The sequence below is a fragment of the Barbatula barbatula genome (assembly GCF_947034865.1).
Source record: "Barbatula barbatula genome assembly, chromosome: 16".
Taxonomy (NCBI): domain Eukaryota; kingdom Metazoa; phylum Chordata; class Actinopteri; order Cypriniformes; family Nemacheilidae; genus Barbatula; species Barbatula barbatula.
Window position 1 is genome coordinate 13,584,900 of NC_136779.1, and position 17,352 is coordinate 13,602,251.

At 37.1% G+C, this 17,352-nt stretch overlaps 2 protein-coding genes across 3 annotated transcripts in view; both read right to left on the reverse strand.

Moving 5' to 3' along the window:
• The window catches only part of lrp2b (low density lipoprotein receptor-related protein 2b), a gene marked incomplete at both ends in the record, with an annotated part of 35,566 nt that extends 27,006 nt beyond the window's left edge, over positions 1–8,560 (reverse strand). The window contains 20 exons of the mRNA XM_079476917.1: positions 208–345; positions 495–625; positions 768–893; positions 1,663–1,855; positions 1,991–2,200; positions 2,733–2,873; positions 3,156–3,358; positions 3,469–3,675; positions 3,763–3,986; positions 4,066–4,235; positions 4,842–4,970; positions 5,372–5,488; positions 5,792–5,935; positions 6,052–6,168; positions 6,873–6,986; positions 7,067–7,177; positions 7,695–7,811; positions 7,896–8,018; positions 8,101–8,211; positions 8,509–8,560. Of these exons, the coding sequence (XP_079333043.1) occupies positions 208–345; positions 495–625; positions 768–893; positions 1,663–1,855; positions 1,991–2,200; positions 2,733–2,873; positions 3,156–3,358; positions 3,469–3,675; positions 3,763–3,986; positions 4,066–4,235; positions 4,842–4,970; positions 5,372–5,488; positions 5,792–5,935; positions 6,052–6,168; positions 6,873–6,986; positions 7,067–7,177; positions 7,695–7,811; positions 7,896–8,018; positions 8,101–8,211; positions 8,509–8,560 (2,878 nt within the window). The remainder of the gene's footprint in view (positions 1–207; positions 346–494; positions 626–767; positions 894–1,662; positions 1,856–1,990; positions 2,201–2,732; positions 2,874–3,155; positions 3,359–3,468; positions 3,676–3,762; positions 3,987–4,065; positions 4,236–4,841; positions 4,971–5,371; positions 5,489–5,791; positions 5,936–6,051; positions 6,169–6,872; positions 6,987–7,066; positions 7,178–7,694; positions 7,812–7,895; positions 8,019–8,100; positions 8,212–8,508) is intronic.
• Positions 8,561–11,091: 2,531 nt separating this feature from the next.
• Positions 11,092–17,163, reverse strand: muc13b (mucin 13b, cell surface associated). Of its 2 annotated transcripts, XM_079476471.1 has the most exons (13): positions 16,779–17,163; positions 14,783–14,959; positions 14,465–14,706; positions 14,011–14,130; positions 13,777–13,883; positions 13,611–13,669; positions 13,388–13,515; positions 13,154–13,279; positions 13,012–13,057; positions 12,415–12,452; positions 12,237–12,324; positions 11,943–12,126; positions 11,092–11,831 (listed from the first exon to the last, which is right to left on the reverse strand). In XM_079476471.1, exons 3-13 carry the CDS (start codon positions 14,670–14,672, stop codon positions 11,679–11,681), a joined length of 1,257 nt encoding a protein of 418 aa, XP_079332597.1. In that variant the 5' UTR covers positions 14,673–14,706; positions 14,783–14,959; positions 16,779–17,163; the 3' UTR covers positions 11,092–11,678. The 2 variants fall into 2 exon arrangements, with proteins under 2 accessions (XP_079332597.1, XP_079332596.1); XM_079476470.1 differs by having other exon boundaries at positions 14,465–14,959; positions 16,779–16,927.
• Positions 17,164–17,352: the final 189 nt, after the last annotated feature.

Below are 17,352 nucleotides of genomic sequence, written 5' to 3' on the forward strand. Positions count from 1 at the left end.
GAAATAGAGAACATTGATATTTACATACATTACTTACACTACATACATAGATCACAACAATGATCCAAACTGTGCTCAGATTTAGTCAGATATCAAACTTAAATCGTTTTTCATCAATTTATTCAGGAATGAAAAACATTGAAACTTTCCTGAGTTTAATAAAGTTAAACAAACACATTAGTTTAGGAGGGGCATTCTAACACTTACAGCCCTGAATATTTGCTGAATAAGCCTTGATATTCATTATGCCCGTAATGCCCTTTCTGAGTATGATATTTTCTCCACCATCCCTCTTCCTCATACGGAACACAGCATTTGTCCTCCAGTCTGACACAAATAGATGATCTAACAAACAGCAGAAACAGATCAATCATTGACAAGTAAATAGAGTAAAACATTACATATCTTCATATATAAACATAATCCATTTGTCTTAGAATCACATTTCTTTCCACATTTATCCGATAACCAATGAGCACCGTAATGAGGCTGACCTGAGTGTATCGTAAGCGAGAACGGGTGAGTGATTTGTCCGACACTGGAAAATGCCTGGCGATCCATGCCATCAATGCTCACGTGTTCGATCCGATCCAGCTGTGCATCAACCCAATACAACCTATCCATTCTGTAGAGCATGAACAAAACTTTCTTCACAAGCTCATTTCTGAAAACCAAACTAACTCTCTTGATGTGTCAAAATTAAGTAACAAAAATGCATAATTGAGATTATAATACTAGAAGATGATAATGCGGGAGGTCTTCCTTACAGGTAATCTACGGCAAGTCCATTAGGCCACCCAAGTGTAGTGTTGATCAGAGGAACAGCATTGCTTCCGTCTGTATATGCCCTGGTGATCACAGCTGGACGATACCAATCCGACCAAAAGAGGTATCTGAAAGAACATAATAGAGATGTGTAGTACTGCAAATCTAAAACAAATGCTGACTCGCATCTAAAGTTGGGGTGTCACAATATGCCGGTATTGACAATAACCGTTATTTTAAACATCCATGATTATCAATATCATGTTGATACTACACAAATGATAATTTAAACAATTCAGCACCATTTACAAGTTTGCCTTAAGATCCACAATGGTTACAAAATCTTCTGCCTCCCTACAGTTATATTTTGAATGTTATTTATTGGCCAAATAAGAGGATCACAAATAAACGACGTTAAAGATGAATTTGACCAATAACTTTTTTTATTACTTCATATATTTGGCATACAAAAAAACATTTACCTTCCCTGGGTATATGTGAGAATCAGTATTTAGTAATGATCACAGTTATACCCACACCCATACACACTTAAGGGCAATTTAGCATCTCCAATTCACTGGCATGCCATTGGGGAAACCACAAGGACAGTCTTATTCCCTGCGCTGACATTTTTATATTGAAACTGAGTTCTAGCTGGCATATCAAAGGCGTAGATTTAAATAGCCAATAGCTTTATTTGCATCATAGCCACAAGCCATGGTTGTTAGTTGGCGGTATTGAGAGATTGTATTCATCCTAGGATTGGAAGGGACCAAAACCTGTACAATACCTGTGTGGTGCATTAAACTGTAGTGTCATCAATACTTTTTTGAGAGAGATAATGGTTTGGAATCAACGGTGTTATGAATTCCTGATCATGCCCTTGATCTTTCTTACCCTGCACTAGGATGCACAGCAATACCCCGGGGATAAATCAGGTTCTTAACAATGTCTCTTCTGGATCCATCACTTATTTTAAAAGCTGAGACGGTGCGATACGAGCTGGATGTCCAGAAGAGGATCTTTGAAGTCCAGTCATATGCCATTGATTCCACAGAGCCTACTCTGTAACCTGTGATAATCTTTTGATCTAAAATATCACAGAATAAAATAGAGGTTGTTTTAAGGACAATTTATAAACACATCTGTACTACTCTCACTTTGATAAGTGAGAGAAGTAATCAGTTCAATAGTTGTTTTGTATTTTTAGAGAAAAATAACTCACTGGTGCCATCGATGGGTGATTGGTAAATGAGTTGTCGCGTGCGGTCATTGTAGAACACGGTCTCTTCAGACCCGTCATACTCCACAGCAGAGCCAGAGAAGCTTCCGGACAGACCAGCCAATGGCAGTGTTACATCCTCCTGAGAGGACACATTAAGAGGGATCCCTCTAACTGCTGTGGCACTAGACACCAGTAAATAATCTGTGATCTCTGAAAGTGAGAGATACAGAGGATATGTTTGAATAGATTCATTAAATTATACACATTTGACAGTTATAGTAAACTAACAAACAAACAATATGCAGTCCTGGCCAAAAGTGATATCCAACTATGTAAAGTTAAAGGTCCAGTATATGAAATTTGGGGCATCTAGTGGTGAGGTTGCAAAATGCAAGCAATGGTTCACTCCACCCCTCCCTTTTGACCGTAGTTGACACAGACAGAACTAAAATGTTGTCACGTTTTTGCTTCTTTGCCGAAGGTGTTAATATATTTAGGAAACATGTTCTAGAGCAATTTGTCTATTTAGGGCTACTGTAGAAACAACATGGTGAATTCCATGCAAGGGGAGCCGCGTTGTATGTATATAGAAATATAAGGTTTTCAAAACAAAACACTTCATTGTGTAAGGTCTTTTAGAAAGAATTTAAAAGCATTTAAAACAAACATGGTTCAGAATAGGGACACCAGACATCACTTTTGCTCACTACTGTATGTGGTGCTGGCCAGCTCTGAAACTCACTAAAGCAGCTGTGGTCGTCAGACTGCAGGTCGTATCCAAGGCGACACTTGCAACGGTAACCCAGCCCATCGTTGTCTGTGCGATGACTCAGAAGGCAAATTTGCTCACACCCGCCATTGTGTTTGCCACATGGACTTCTCACTACAGTCAGAAGAATGAGCAGTTATGATATACTGTATTTATTAAGTATACTTACATAATACTCACTACTATGAAGTAATTTACAGAATATAAGAAAAAGGAAAACTTAGTTAAAACTTTTGGTAAAGTAATAGCCATCTTAAACCAGCCTAAATTCAGATGTTCTCCAAGGCTAGTTAAACGCATTTGTTGTCTGATTTTAGAGAAGTTTTGGGCCAAACCAGATAAGTCAAATTGTGTTAGGGGATATTTGTATATTTTGCTTTTATCATAAAACTTTACCAGTGGGCTGCAGGACCGGATGCGAGACCACAATTTGTCCAGGTCTATTAGTAGAGCGGTAGAGAAAAGTGGGGTCACTGCCATTAAAGCGATTGGTCCGAATCACACCCATCTTGACCCAGTCGGTGAAAAAGGCATGGTCCTCAAATACTGAAATCCCAAAGGGGTGGGGAACCTGGTGACCTCCATTCAGCACTACTTTCCTAGTAGCGGATTTGATATATATAAAATCATTAATGTAAATCTCTTCTAAAAACAACTGATTTGGTTTAACCTATCAAAATATTTTTAAAGCATCCTATTGGCAGAATACCTGTCCAGGCCACTATAAGTGACTGTCTCGACTAGGTTAAAATGGTTGTCTGTCCAATAAACCCTCTTAGTAACCAAATCCAGGGTAATTCCGGTAGGAGAACCAAGTCGGGTCTTAACCAGGTCAAACCGGTTACTTCCATCCATGAAGGCACGTTCCAGTTTAACATCATCCGTGTTAAAGCCAGAGTCTGTGAAGAACATATACCTGGAGAATGACATTGATTATAAATCAGTCTCAGGACAGAAAACACGGAAATGCCCTATTATCCTTTACATAGACACACATACTCACCCCACTGTTGGGTCCAGAGCGAGCCCATGAGGGCTCACCAGATTTTCTGCAATCAGGGTGACACGGTTCCCCCCTTCATAATCACAAGCTTCAATCCTCTCGACCCGTTGCTCCACAAAGTAGAGCTTGAAGTTGACCCAGTCCACAGCCAGGTTCTGCGCACTGTGCACGGCTTCAGAGAGAACCTCCTTCTTATCCTCACCATTGTAGTTTATGGAGTAAATCTGAATAAAGATATTTTTGTGAATATCTTTTTATTCCCATGCATGTCTGTAGTCATTTTGCACATAAACCAAAGGACACCTTCTGAGAATTGGTGTCTGTCCAGAAGATCCGTTGACTGTGCCAGTTGTAACCGACGCCCACAGCGTAACCTTTGCCATCTGATTGGACCAAAAGTCTAACAAACCTCCCGTGTATGTCTGCCATCTTAATATCACGTCCATCAGTGAAGATCAACTGTGGTAAACCCACTATGAGGAGCAAGCGAGACATGTTACAACAAAGGTGCATTACTGAAAAACTAAAATGTCTGCCTTTACACATCATTATATTTTTTCTAATTAAATAATAGTTATTACAAAAACAACTGGGAACACTTTTTACAAACGTCTCATTCACAAAAAAACATGTTTAGAGTATGGTTTGAATTTAATTCATTGCGATGTTGAAGCGAAAGTTCACCCTCATGTCATTTCAAACTGTTATGAATATCTTTCTTCGGCAGAAAACAAAAGAAGATATTTTGAAGAATGTACAACGGTGAACAACGGTGGTACCCATTCACTTCTATTGTATGGACACAAAACCAATGCAAGTCAATGGGTGCCATGTTTGGTTGCCAACATTCTTCAAAATATTGTCTATTGTATTGTGCAGAAGAAAGTTTAGGTTTGAAATGACAAGAGGGTGAGTAAATGATGACAGAAATGTCACTTTTCTCTTTAAAGGAACTTGTATGTCTGTATATAAATATTAAACTCAAACAGTTTAAGGCACTTATAAAATACATTCAGATATAAAGGATAAAACACCTCTGACACATTGAGCACATAACAAGCATTTAGGTTTCTTTTTACCGGAGATATTGGCTTTGCAAACATGGCCTCGCTCTAGGAAATATCCATCAGCACAGCTGCAGTGATGTGTGCCTGGTCGATCCTCACAGAAGTGATCACAGATTCCCCAAATATTACAGTCATCATAGTCTGAGGATAAACCATATATGTGCTACATCTGTCAGAAGGCTAGATTTATTCCAATCTAATAAATGCAAGGTAATTTTCTGTATATGCAAGAAGACACATTATTGTTATAGTGAATATCTGAAATTCTTTTTGGAAAATTGCAGCTTGGAGTTTTTTATTGTTTAAATATAATAAGTAATACTGTATAACAACACAAATGTTGACCAAAATATTTGATAATTAAAACGATAAAGTCACTAAATGCCATTTTTGTTATATTCAACATTTAACAGAACATAAACTTGTGAATAAAACACCGTATTGACCTAGTTATATCGTATGCCAAAACTTTATGATTTTGTAATAAAAAGTCATCTGAATTGTGCTTTAATGTTTTAAAGGAACACCTGATCTTTACCCACCCACACAGGAACGGCTGTCATTGGCCACTGTAAAGCCATCGGGACAGTAGCAGGCTCCGCCCTGGGGGCTGGGATGACAGCGGTACTCACAGCTGAGAGCAGAGCATTGGTTTAAACCTGCAGGTGAGGCAGTTAAGTTGACATGGTCACATGCAAAACATGATATGAGAGTATCATCAAACATCATCAGCACATTTTTTGCTGCAATAAAATGTAACTCAGACACAAGCAGCTGAAGTTTAGAACATGAAACCATAAAAAATCGAACGCATTACACGTGAGTGTCTAGTAAAATTTGATCAGGATTGATTTGACGAACCATTCATTATCATCAAATATACACTTTTGAAAATGGTTATTTTTCATTCATGGTTAAAGTTTGTTATTATTATTTATTAGTGAGTGAAAATCAACTTTTACCGCAGGTTAGCTGTGCTGTAGTGTTAGTCTCATCTGTTCCACCAGGGCAGTCAGGTTTAGTGTCACACACTTTGTTTATGGGCACACACATTGAAGAGCCAGGACAGGGCCACTCTCCAGGATAACAATCTCGGACACTTGGGTCTGAAAGAATGACAAACCCTTAGCATAAACAAGTCCAACAATTCTCACAATCCGATTTTTACTGAATCTGTATTTGCACTTGATTGGTTTGTCTTTGATAGGCATCGATATCTCACCACAACCGTTCTCATCACTAAAGTCTCCACAGTCGTTGATGCCATCACACACCCATTCCTGAGGCATGCAGCGTCCATTACTGCAGGAGAACTCTGACCCGCCACAGGTCCGATACTCTGAGAAACAAGACAACACAGTAATGTGGCGTCAACCTGTTAAATGTCACTCTTTCAGGCTTGAACACACTACAAGACTTTTGCAAAGTTTTTGCCCAGATTATTAGTCTGCAGATTTTATCGCATTGTGTGATGCCCTGTTTTTCTTTGCAAACTTTCAAAAAGTTTCAAAAAAGTTCAAAAACTTCACCATCTTGGGAAACCTGGGTTAAATTATTTAATTTTGAATTGAAATACCCATTTTATTTTTAAAAACACATTTCACCTCACCAAAAATCTCATAATTTACTCACCCTTACTAACCCAATGTTTCATATCTGTTTAATGAAAGATATTTGGAAGAATGTTGTAACCAATCAGTTCTTGGACACCATTGACTACCAAAGAGGGAAAAATGCTTTCCTGCATTCTTCAAAATATCTTCTTTTGTGTTCAACGGAACAAAGAAATGAATAAAGCAAATGTACCTACTATGGTAGTCAATGGTGGCCAAGAACTGGTGGCTTACAAGCATTTTCATATCAAATATATTTCCCTGTGTTCATCAGAACAAAGACGTTTATACAGATTTAGAAACAACTTGAGGGTGAGAAAATTAAGATTTGTTGGGTGAACTGTTCCTTTAAGGTAGATGCAACCCTGTACAAAAGCAAATACTGTAAAAGTACAATATCAGTAAATTAAGTGAGATAAAGAAGACCCACCACAGTCTTTCTCATCACTGTTGTCCCCACAATCATCCCAGTGATCACAGATGAAGGTCATCGGGATACAGTATCCATTCGTGCATTGAAAGTGGTGCGGCTGACAATAGCTTGCTGTTTCAGAAGCAAACCACATAGAATGTGACAAGAAGTGTCAAGAATTATTTGAAAAATGAAAAAATCTTTGCACTCACTACAGTTGGATTCATCAGAACCGTCTCTACAATCTAGCGTCCCATCACAATGCTGAGAGTTGTTGTAGCACGCACCATTAGCACACGTCTTCTCTGTGCATGATGGGTAATCTGGATTCAAGAGCAGGAAATGTCATACACTGGTGTTTTATTGGCAAACCCTGATGATTCGAGATCTTTACAGAATGTTCCCAAGTGGTTATTACTTGTCATTCTGTTACTGATTCATCCTGATTCATGCTGAATAAATGTTGAAGTCATGCATTTTTGGTCTTGTAAAGATAATATTGCTTAAGGCTTTTATGGCATTCATTACATGGCTGTTTGCAATCAATTTTAGTTTTTGAAATTTAGATTATAGTTCAAATAATACTGCCAAAATCGAACAATGCAATCCCATGGCCATTTTTAAAAGTATAAGTGACACAAATCCCTTATTTGTTGTTTTGAGACCTATTAAATATGTACATTTTTTATTTTATCTGATGTAATAAAAGTAATCTGCCGTGAAATGTAACAGTTTCGAACACATTGAAAATGCAAACCCCACGGAATGATGATCATTTATTTATAATAAAAACACATACATTATAAATGACCCTTTTTAACAATAGAAAGATGATCTTACGGCAGTTATTCTCATCCGAGTTGTCCACACAGTCTGATACGTGGTCACATCTGTATTGTCTGGGAATGCACTGCCCTTCTTGACAGGTGAACTGGTCTGAGCTGCACGTCTGACCGCCTAAAAAAGCAAACAGCAGGGTCATGCTACAAATAACTATCCCCTAAATGAATAAATAGGGTCCTTTATGACATTAAGACGTACCACATGCTCTTTGCTCATCTGAACCGTCAGTGCAGTCTGCCTCCCCATCACATACAAATGCCAGAGGGACACACTCTCCACCCGTCAAGCACTTGAACTGCTGAGAGCTACAGGTGGACAGTGCTAAAAATCCAATGTGGAGAAGAATTTTTAAGATTTCTTGGTCGATCCAGTGAGTCAGCGGTCAGTCATGAGAGCTACTTACGACAGTTTAGTTCATCAGAGTCATCTGCACAATCCTTTGTTCCATCACACCTCCAATCTCGATCGATACATTGGCCGTTATTGCACTGGAACTGATCACTGGCACACCGACCTGTTCAGAAAATGATCAGTTTCATTTGACATTGTTTTCATTTGACAAAACATAGCTTGTTCTCGTTTTTTGACAAATGAGCTGTGTGCCCAATGTCAAGATAATGCAGTGTTTAAAGACAGTGTTCATTATTAGAAACCATTTACGGAGGATTGTGATTGTGTTTTTTAAATGTGGTAGTATAACAGATTACAGGTTGGTTTTTCCAGTAAATCCTAATGACTCAAATGAGCCGAGTTTATTGGGCTGTTAAGAAATAATTTTCACTTCTGCAAGAAATAATCATCAATAAGTTACTTTGTTTATGACTTTTGGGAGCTACTGTGTAGAAGACCTGAACTTTCCTCATGTGATCACTAATAAAATGTTTAGCATAAAACTTCACATTTTTTGAGATTCTTTTTCTACATTTTTAGTTTCTGCAGAGATATTTCTTACTCAGTAACCATTTTTCATTTGTATTGAATGAATATGATTGATCCAAAATGGGCTAATACTCACTGAATGACATTGTTCTAAATGAGAGCATCCCTCTACTTTCGGTTGTTTATTTTACACTTGGATAGTATATAATCATCAAGACCAAATCATTTCTTTAATGTAAGGTAAACGATGTAAGAAATCTCAGACCATTGAATATTGTATAAATAAAATTATTGGCATTAAAAAAACTCAATGCATCAATGCACATGATAATGTTAAACTAAACTATGACTCCCAATTCTCAAGCGTAAAACTTGATAAAAAAGAGAAAAAAGAACACATACCTTGAACAAAGCAGGGTCCACAGATTAAACATAGCACTGCCACAACATAGACATTTAATCGGTCCATTTTTGTGTTTTTATCACAATTCTTGCACAGTCTATGAAAACTGGCCATGGAAAGGGAATAAATCTCTTCCTTTGTTTCTTGAGTTTCAGCGTTCCATCCGCAGTGAGATTGACTCTGGACCCAAAAGCTCTATGATGGGCTTCTCTCTTAAAATAAACAGCGACTGGATGTAGGACACTAAGGCACAGCCCTTTATGAGCCCTGTTTCCTTATGAATTTCATCTAAGATTAACTTTTACTAGTTAAACCTGTCAACATCAGCAAAAAATACTTCAATGTCATGTTCATGTAACTGCGAACCATCCTTTTTGTTTTTTATTGGTAAGGTCTTGTAACTGTTAGAGGAACACAACCAAGTGCTTAAACTAGACAGGTTTAAATTTGACAAAATTATTAAGTTGTCTCAGTTGCTACAGACTGTAATGTCACAGCTAAAGATCTATTTAACATCATAAAGCTCTTTGTTGGCTTTGTATTGGATGCCAAAATGTTTGTTTCACTACACAGCCGTGAAAGAATATTTCAAACCCATTTCCAATTAGCTTTTTCTGCATTTGCTAGGCACAGTATGTGTTTAGGTAAACTTCTCATTTTTGTTTCATTCTGTAAACTACAACCAATATGTCTCCCAAATTTTAAATTATGTTCCTGTTTACATTTATTTGCAGAAAATAAAAACTTGAGAAACAGGTCAAGATCGGAGAAAAAGTTGTTCTATATTTTTTCAGACCTTAAATACTGCAAAGAAAAGTTTATATGCAAACGTTTATATTCACTGTTAAGCAACAGTAATATTTATACATGTATTAAGGAAAAGTTACATAACAATATTATTTGATAACCTTGACTTATCTTATCAAAGTTTTTGTCATGCCGTCAGTCTTTCACATTGCTGTTGGATGACTTTGACACTTCTTGGGTTTGACTTTGTTGAAATTCATCCGACACTGGACTGGAATGGACACAATGGAATTTGGAATGATCTCTTAATTTATTAAATTAACGTAAATATGATCAAGGAAGGATGTTAAAATAAATCTGCATTGTTAATCCTTCGAATCTTTTCTTGAAAAATGTTACAAAAATCTAACTTTTCACTGTAGGATAAGAATTTAAAATAGTGGCATGTCATTGTGAAATAAAAGTTTTTTTCTCTAATACAGTTTGCTCATAATTGTTCAACCTCTTTTACAACCTCTTATTTTTGCCAAGAGAACAGCTCTGAGTCTTCACCTTTAATGCCTAATATGTTTGGACCCTGACAATTTCTTAATAGAGAATTATTCAAGACCCTTCAGATTCTCGGCTACATGTTGGTGCTTCTCCTCTTCAGTTTTCTCCACTCTTTTTCCATGCTGAACCCTGGAAGTTGGAATTAATTTTCAAAGCCTTCCTTGATCGTATTTACCTAGGGGTTGAATAATTTTGACACATTGTATTTACATATATATTCAAAGTAAAAATAAAAGCAATTTTATTTTTATTTTGTGTTGCTTATATTTTTACTTTGCTTTTCTTTGCTAATATATTATACAGCAAGATTCTTTAAATTGTGTTTTTTGAAAGAATTGAACTTCTGCTAAACATAAATAAACCAAACTCCACACACTTAGATTACTACTATAAAACATTACGGAAATTGTGTTAATTCCTGATCAAGTGTATACAATTTTACACATTCTCCTGGAATTCACCTACCAAAAAGTGCAAGATGCAATCGGCATTTTGATCATTTTGTCTTTTGTATCAATGAAAGAATGTCACGTATGTTTGGAACTTCATGAGGGTGAGTAAATGATTACAACTTTGTTATTTTGGGTAAACTTTAGTTTATTGATAAAAGATAATGTTGCATAGAGATAGCAAAAACTAAATTTAAAATTACAAACAGTTTCAATATTTTAACTACATTTGACTTCTTACCAAGAACAATAATTATGAAAATGTATGATTATGAGTTGAATCTATAGCCAACCTGAGTTTCAGCCAAAGCACTTGTTTTTGAGCACATTCAAAAACAAATAAAATCCAAACACATTTCACAAATAAGAAAAAACTATTTTTAATGGTTGTGTTAATGTAATAAACAAACAAAAATCACTGCTTGCACATTTGTAGGTCTGTATCAAAAGACAGAAAATTAGCTGTGATTCATTTTTAAACCGCTCACCGCTCAATGATACTTAAATATTTCAAACAAAAACATATATACAAAGGCAATACACATGAGCTAAACTTCACTTCCCGGTTTCACAGACAAGGCTTGAGACTAATCCCAGACTAAAATGAATGCTTGACCTGTCTAACCTGAAAATAACTTGCCTTGACATATCTTAAAATATGTCAGTGCCATTGTTTTGTCTCAAGATTCACACCAGTAATGTGCCATAAATATCCTAGTTTAACTAAGGTCTAGTCCTGGCTTAAGCTAAGCCTTTTCTGTGAAACCGGGCCATGAGTTGTTAATACCATAAGTGTACATGTAAATATACAGAGAAAATCTGAATTATGTTTCTAAATCATTAATATGAAAAAACATTTATTAAAGTGTAATGTGTGTTTCATAATTGACATAAATGCAATTCAGCCTTTTGTGTGAAAAAGGTAGAGGAACAAGGATCTAACCCATGCAGCTAATATCTGCGCATTCTGTTCTCATCTTGCCGATCGTATGGGTTTTGGTTGCCTCTTAAACCATTTTCCATAACTCTGACCCCGCCGTACACTGAAGGTTCATGATTCTTCTGCCTCCCGTCATCACTGTCATTATCATAGGTAGCGTAGCGCTAAAAAACATACATAGATATATTTGATTACTAACAATCGAAACAATTCAGAATTTTTAGCAAGCCAACAGCTGAACCACAACTGCAGTCGAATTTTAGCTGTAATCATACCGCTTTGTTGTCTCGCAGGCTTTTGGTCACCAGTGCCTCAGTGCTCCCACTATTGAAAACTTCCATATTTGCAGGCTGCCAGTCTGAAGTAGGGTTGACCCGGGGGATCCTGGGAACTCCAGCAGGTTTATGCATTTCAACACTGAAATCTTCCTTGGACTGGGAGCTGTTGACTTTTTGTTTCCTTGAAAAATACATAGATTTAGAAACAAATATGTGTATTACATGTATCCAAAGTGTGTGTGTATATGGATGTCACTTGACATAAATAAGATACATATGGTGGATTTTTACCTGCTGCTCACGACTATGAGTGCCACACCAAATGCGATCATCAATGTGCCCAACACGCAGGACACCACAACCACAACCAACAGGTAAGCTGTAATGAGAACCTGCATCTTAGATATAAGAAACTAAATGTAGACTGACTCAGATGATGATGAAGACATAACAGTTCGTGGCTACTTACGGTCCTTGCAGTTGAGTCCTGAAAAGCCAAAATCACACCTGAAAGAAACCACATCACTGTAATTGACGCTGTGCAACCACTAAACTGACATGCTGTTTGACTGTAAATGTGCAATATTCTTACAGTACAATATATTACATTTATTGTATTTTAGTAACAAAAAAGTCTTTAAGGGTCCAGTGTATGAAATTTAGCAGCATCTTGCAGTGAGATCGCGAATTGCAACCAACGGCTCACTCCACCCCCCCTTTCGAAGCACTATGGCGGCTGACACAGAGCTAAGAGGATGTCACATTTTCACTTCTTCGCCGAAGAAGATAACGTATATGAAAATTAAGTTATACCACCGAGGACCCTATTGGGCCACATCACAGGTTGTGGGACAAAGTTGTTATATTAGGGAAACCTAGGATGTTAGACATTTTTTTAGTGTACTCAAAAGTAGATTCACTATGTACAAGGGCATTTTGCAAGACATATCACACAGTTCTTATTATTTATACATTTTTCATGATCATTTTAGCAAATATTTCTCACAAGACCTTATTTTACGTAAAAATATAAAGAATCCATGTGAGGAATAATGCATTTGCTTACTTTTTACAGGTGTCTGGACCAACAAATTTTTCCCCATAGGGACAAGCTGTAAAGCAACAGACAAGTGATGAGAATCACTGAATGTCTGGACAATACAGTAAAAAGAATACAAGGGAAAATGAGTAACATTTAGAACACTTACAAACGCAGATCCGAGTTGTGAATTCTGACTTGATGTACCCGTCACGGCAGGTACATTCTGCAATACCATCACCGTTACAAGTAGTGGTGGTATTATCACAGGAACCTAAATCACACACCGACTTTTCTGTGAATTGAGAAAACGAGTCGATTTTACATTAGATGATTCTTTATATTGCCTAAAAGGAAACTGTGAAAGCAAGACGTGGTGTAAAAGCTCGTAACTAGTGCGTACTTTCATATGATGCATCTGCTATTTTGCCATCTTCTGTTGCTTGTGTAATCAGGTTTCCAACGGATTCTGTTGTGGCATCTGATAAAACGCTGTAGAAATTCTGCACTTCTGCAACAATACTGCCCCGTCTGTATGGGTGGACATTATATAAAGGAAAATTACACGTATACAGCACAATTCATTTCATAAGAAATATTGTCTAATTCGAAAAACTGTGACTCACTTCAAACTCAATACAATCGAATAAAGGTAGCTAGCATCAGCTTGGAGAACATCACGGAGCTATATTTCAGTCAGGAACAAAAAACAACATAAACTATTACCCATGCAATAATGTGCTTTTTTTGTACAGATGTACTAATAACACTTGAAAGGAAATTTAATCTCACCTGTTTCTGGATATTTTCAGCTGTTTCTCTAAACAATTTAGATGTCTTGTCAGCCATATCATCTTGAAAATCTTTATTAAAAATTAAATTACCAGGGAATACCTTTGCTGCAAAGGATACATATATACATGTTATTGATTTATGTGATATCGCATTGTGCTTGTTTTATGCATATTCATGTAGTCTGTGTTTTATTGCTGATGCATTGATGTCACAAATGTGGACTGGTCATACCTGGAATACAGCCGCTGGTGTTATCGTAAGTGAGCCCAAACTGACAGGTGCAAACGAAATTTTCCCCATCGCGCTTTTCACAGATTCCGTTTCCAATACAAGGATTTGGAGTGCATGGTCCTTCACAATCAATAAGCAATCTGGTTATTAAAACATCCCTTATGTTAAAACTACAGGAGTCATTACAGGATCCTCTCCAGCTAAAGTTTTGAGTGTTTACTTATATATTATTTGGTCATGATAGATGGAAGGATCTAATTTACTTAAAGAGAATGAGTGAGGTTGTGGGGGAATGTTGTACCTGGTGTTTAATAAATTGTAATTCTGCTTAAGTCGATGATGAAACATATTTTCAAAAAATGTAGACGTCAAAATAATGAATTAAATGCAATCATAGACCTTTAGTCTGTACTTCATAAAGTAAAAGAAGTTGTTGATTTTGATGTTTTGGTACCTTTTGTGGTGGCAGGAGTGGTAACAGGTGTGGTTACAGGCGTGGTGGCAGGAGTGGTTACAGGTGTAGTGGCAGGTGTGGCTACAGGCGTGGAGGCAGGTGTGGTTACAGGTGTACTGGCAGCTGTGGTGGCAGCCGTACTGGCAGCTGTGGTCATGGTAGGCGTACTGGCAGCTGTGGTGGGAGGCGTACTGGCAGCTGTGGTCATGGTAGGCGTACTGGCAGCTGTGGTGGCAGCCGTACTGGCAGCTGTGGTGGCAGCCGTACTGGCAGCTGTGGTGGCAGCCGTACTGGCAGCTGTGGTCATGGTAGGCGTACTGGCAGCTGTGGTGGGAGGCGTACTGGCAGCTGTGGTGGCAGCCGTACTGGCAGCTGTGGTCATGGTAGGCGTACTGGCAGCTGTGGTGGGAGGCGTACTGGCAACTGTAGTTGCTGTAGTTGTGGTGACAGTTATGGTGGAAGGAGGGATAGTGGCCGTGCTGTTCTGATCATTAGCTGTAACGAAAACTTTTTGTTATGGAACGTTGCAAGTATGTGGCAATCCATATCCACTTATTAAACAATTAAACAATAAGAAAATATCAATCTTAATTCAGGTTGATACCAAAAAGAACTATCAAAAATAAATACAGATTGTAGGTACGGGAAGTGTAAAATAAGCATGCTCTAATTTACTATCACTTAAACAGCAGGGAACATTCCCACTGCCAAATCTGGACAAACAAAATATCAAATACACCGATGTTGTTTTTCTGACGTTATCTCTTACTTTCCCAAAAGTTTATTTCCAAGAAGGGATGGTCATAAACCACACCATTATTTATGAGTGACAGAATAAACATGGAAAACTTGATCCTACAGACAATTTAGTCGAGAAAGTTGTAGAATTTAAGGACATAATTACGATGCTATGTCCAAGTCATTTCAGTTGGCAGTAGGCAAATTGTTGATGAGGAAATAAGGCCTAAGGACTTTGAAAGCAATAAATGTTTAATATGATGTCTCATGACGAAGATAACAAAGTACATCATGTCATTTCCCACTCACAAGGTTAACCGACACCTGTAATAAAACAGGTATTGCCGAAACTGTAATGATTTTTCCGTACTGTGGCTGTTCAAACAGTTTACTGGATTACATTCTTTTCCAGATCAGCTATTGTTGTTATCCGTTTCATATAATGTACTCCAAGTATTAAAAATGTTTAAAGAAGCACCATGACAGTATTGTAAAAGAAGCCCAGACAACTGGTGCAAAAACTCATGTGATATTTATGTAAAACAGAGCAATATTCCAGTTGTTGATAATCTCCTAAGGATGTCAACCACAGTGCCGGAACCAGGGGGCTCATTTATAAAATGTTGTGTAGATATCGTCGTAAATTAGATATTACGATCATTTCTCAAAGTAGGCCAACGTACGTGTGATTCACAGAAAGCGGTTGTACTTTTCTCTTTTAGTTGTGAAATCGCAAAGGATCTTGAAATTGTGTACAGATGTCTAGTTGATATAAAAGATAAATAAACCCGTGGCACATCTGCGCAGATCCTGACGTGGTACTCGCACTTTTCCACGTCAAGACTGTTTTTGCGTACACTCCCTCCACGATCCAAATCGTGCACGCTTTATAAATGAGGCCTCAAATCTGTCCTTAATCATCTTTCATTATATGGAAAGTATGGTCAACTTTCTTCAGAAATGTACCTTCTGTGTTACACAGCAGTCAGCATTACATGAAGGTTGAGTTTAGTAAAAAGTATAATTTTATTTCTCTTAAAAATACAAAGAAAGATAAAAAATAAGCCGTCTTCAGTGTAAAAAAGACCATACATTGTAACCACGAACTGGAAAGCACAGTAAAAGACATTGTTTTTTTTCTAATGAACTCTTCAAACGGTTACTACACTTTGACTGTAATAAACCATGGTTAATCTTTCTTTGGGAAGTCTGAGCCTTTGGACACGCTAGTTCCCACAGTACACGTGGGTCCTTTAATGCCACCTTCTGGATAAACAGAGAGGGTTCTCATGACTTATGTCAAAGACCCAATAAAATAATAACCGAACATCTGCTCATCTTCACAATACTGTAAAATCAACACTAGCAGGCCTAAATCCACACCCTATGCCACATTGTTGTGTAATGTTGGTTTAGTAATTAACAATTTCTAAATGGACCACCTAAAACATCAATGTTGTCAAAAAACATTCACAGATGTCAAAAAAACATTCACAACGAACTGTAGGCTAATGTTTTTTTTTTTGTTTAGATTAATGTTACATGTTATTTTAAATATTAGACGTGAGAAACTCACCCAGTTGTCCAGCCGACACAGCCACCAAGCAAAAACACAAAAGTATGCGCATTTTGGGATTTTCAGATAGTCCTTAGATTATTTTGCGTGGTAAGTGGTAAAAAAGAAATAAGGGGTAGTTGAAGGCTTGTTTCTCGTTGCCCTCTGTCTGCTTTAGAATTTCGCAAAGCTTAATAACAAAGCTCAAAGCCACGCCTCCAGGACAGATCATACAGGTAAGATAGAAATCTACTGAACCCGGAATCAATGTTATTATTGAATTATAAATATCATATTTTGATATATAGAAGTACACATAAAACATTAAGACAATTTAAAATACATATTTAAAAATGCAGAGGTAACATTTTATTATTATTATATTATTGTCATGCCCTTCAATTCTAAAAATAAACACTTTAGGCTGCATGAGATAAAGATATTACAGCTTAATTTGGGGAACTTTGATACCAAATTCTTTTGTTAAGAGTTAAACATGAACCGGACAGCACCTGATAAATCACTTATTCCATTACCCATTAATTTACTATAGTCAATAAGTCGTTAGCACCACCATCAAATTAAACATTAGATC

Excerpts from the sequence above, each read along its gene's own strand:
- muc13b (XM_079476470.1), bottom strand. The coding sequence starts at position 16,830 with ATGCGCATACTTTTGTGTTTTTGCTTGGTGGCTGTGTCGGCTGGACAA. Across the intron at positions 13,670-13,776 it reads CTGAAAATATCCAGAAACAG|CTCCGTGATGTTCTCCAAGC; the intron begins GTGAGATTAAAT and ends ACTGAAATATAG. Across the intron at positions 13,516-13,610 it reads TCGATTGTATTGAGTTTGAA|ACGGGGCAGTATTGTTGCAG; the intron begins GTGAGTCACAGT and ends CCACCCATACAG.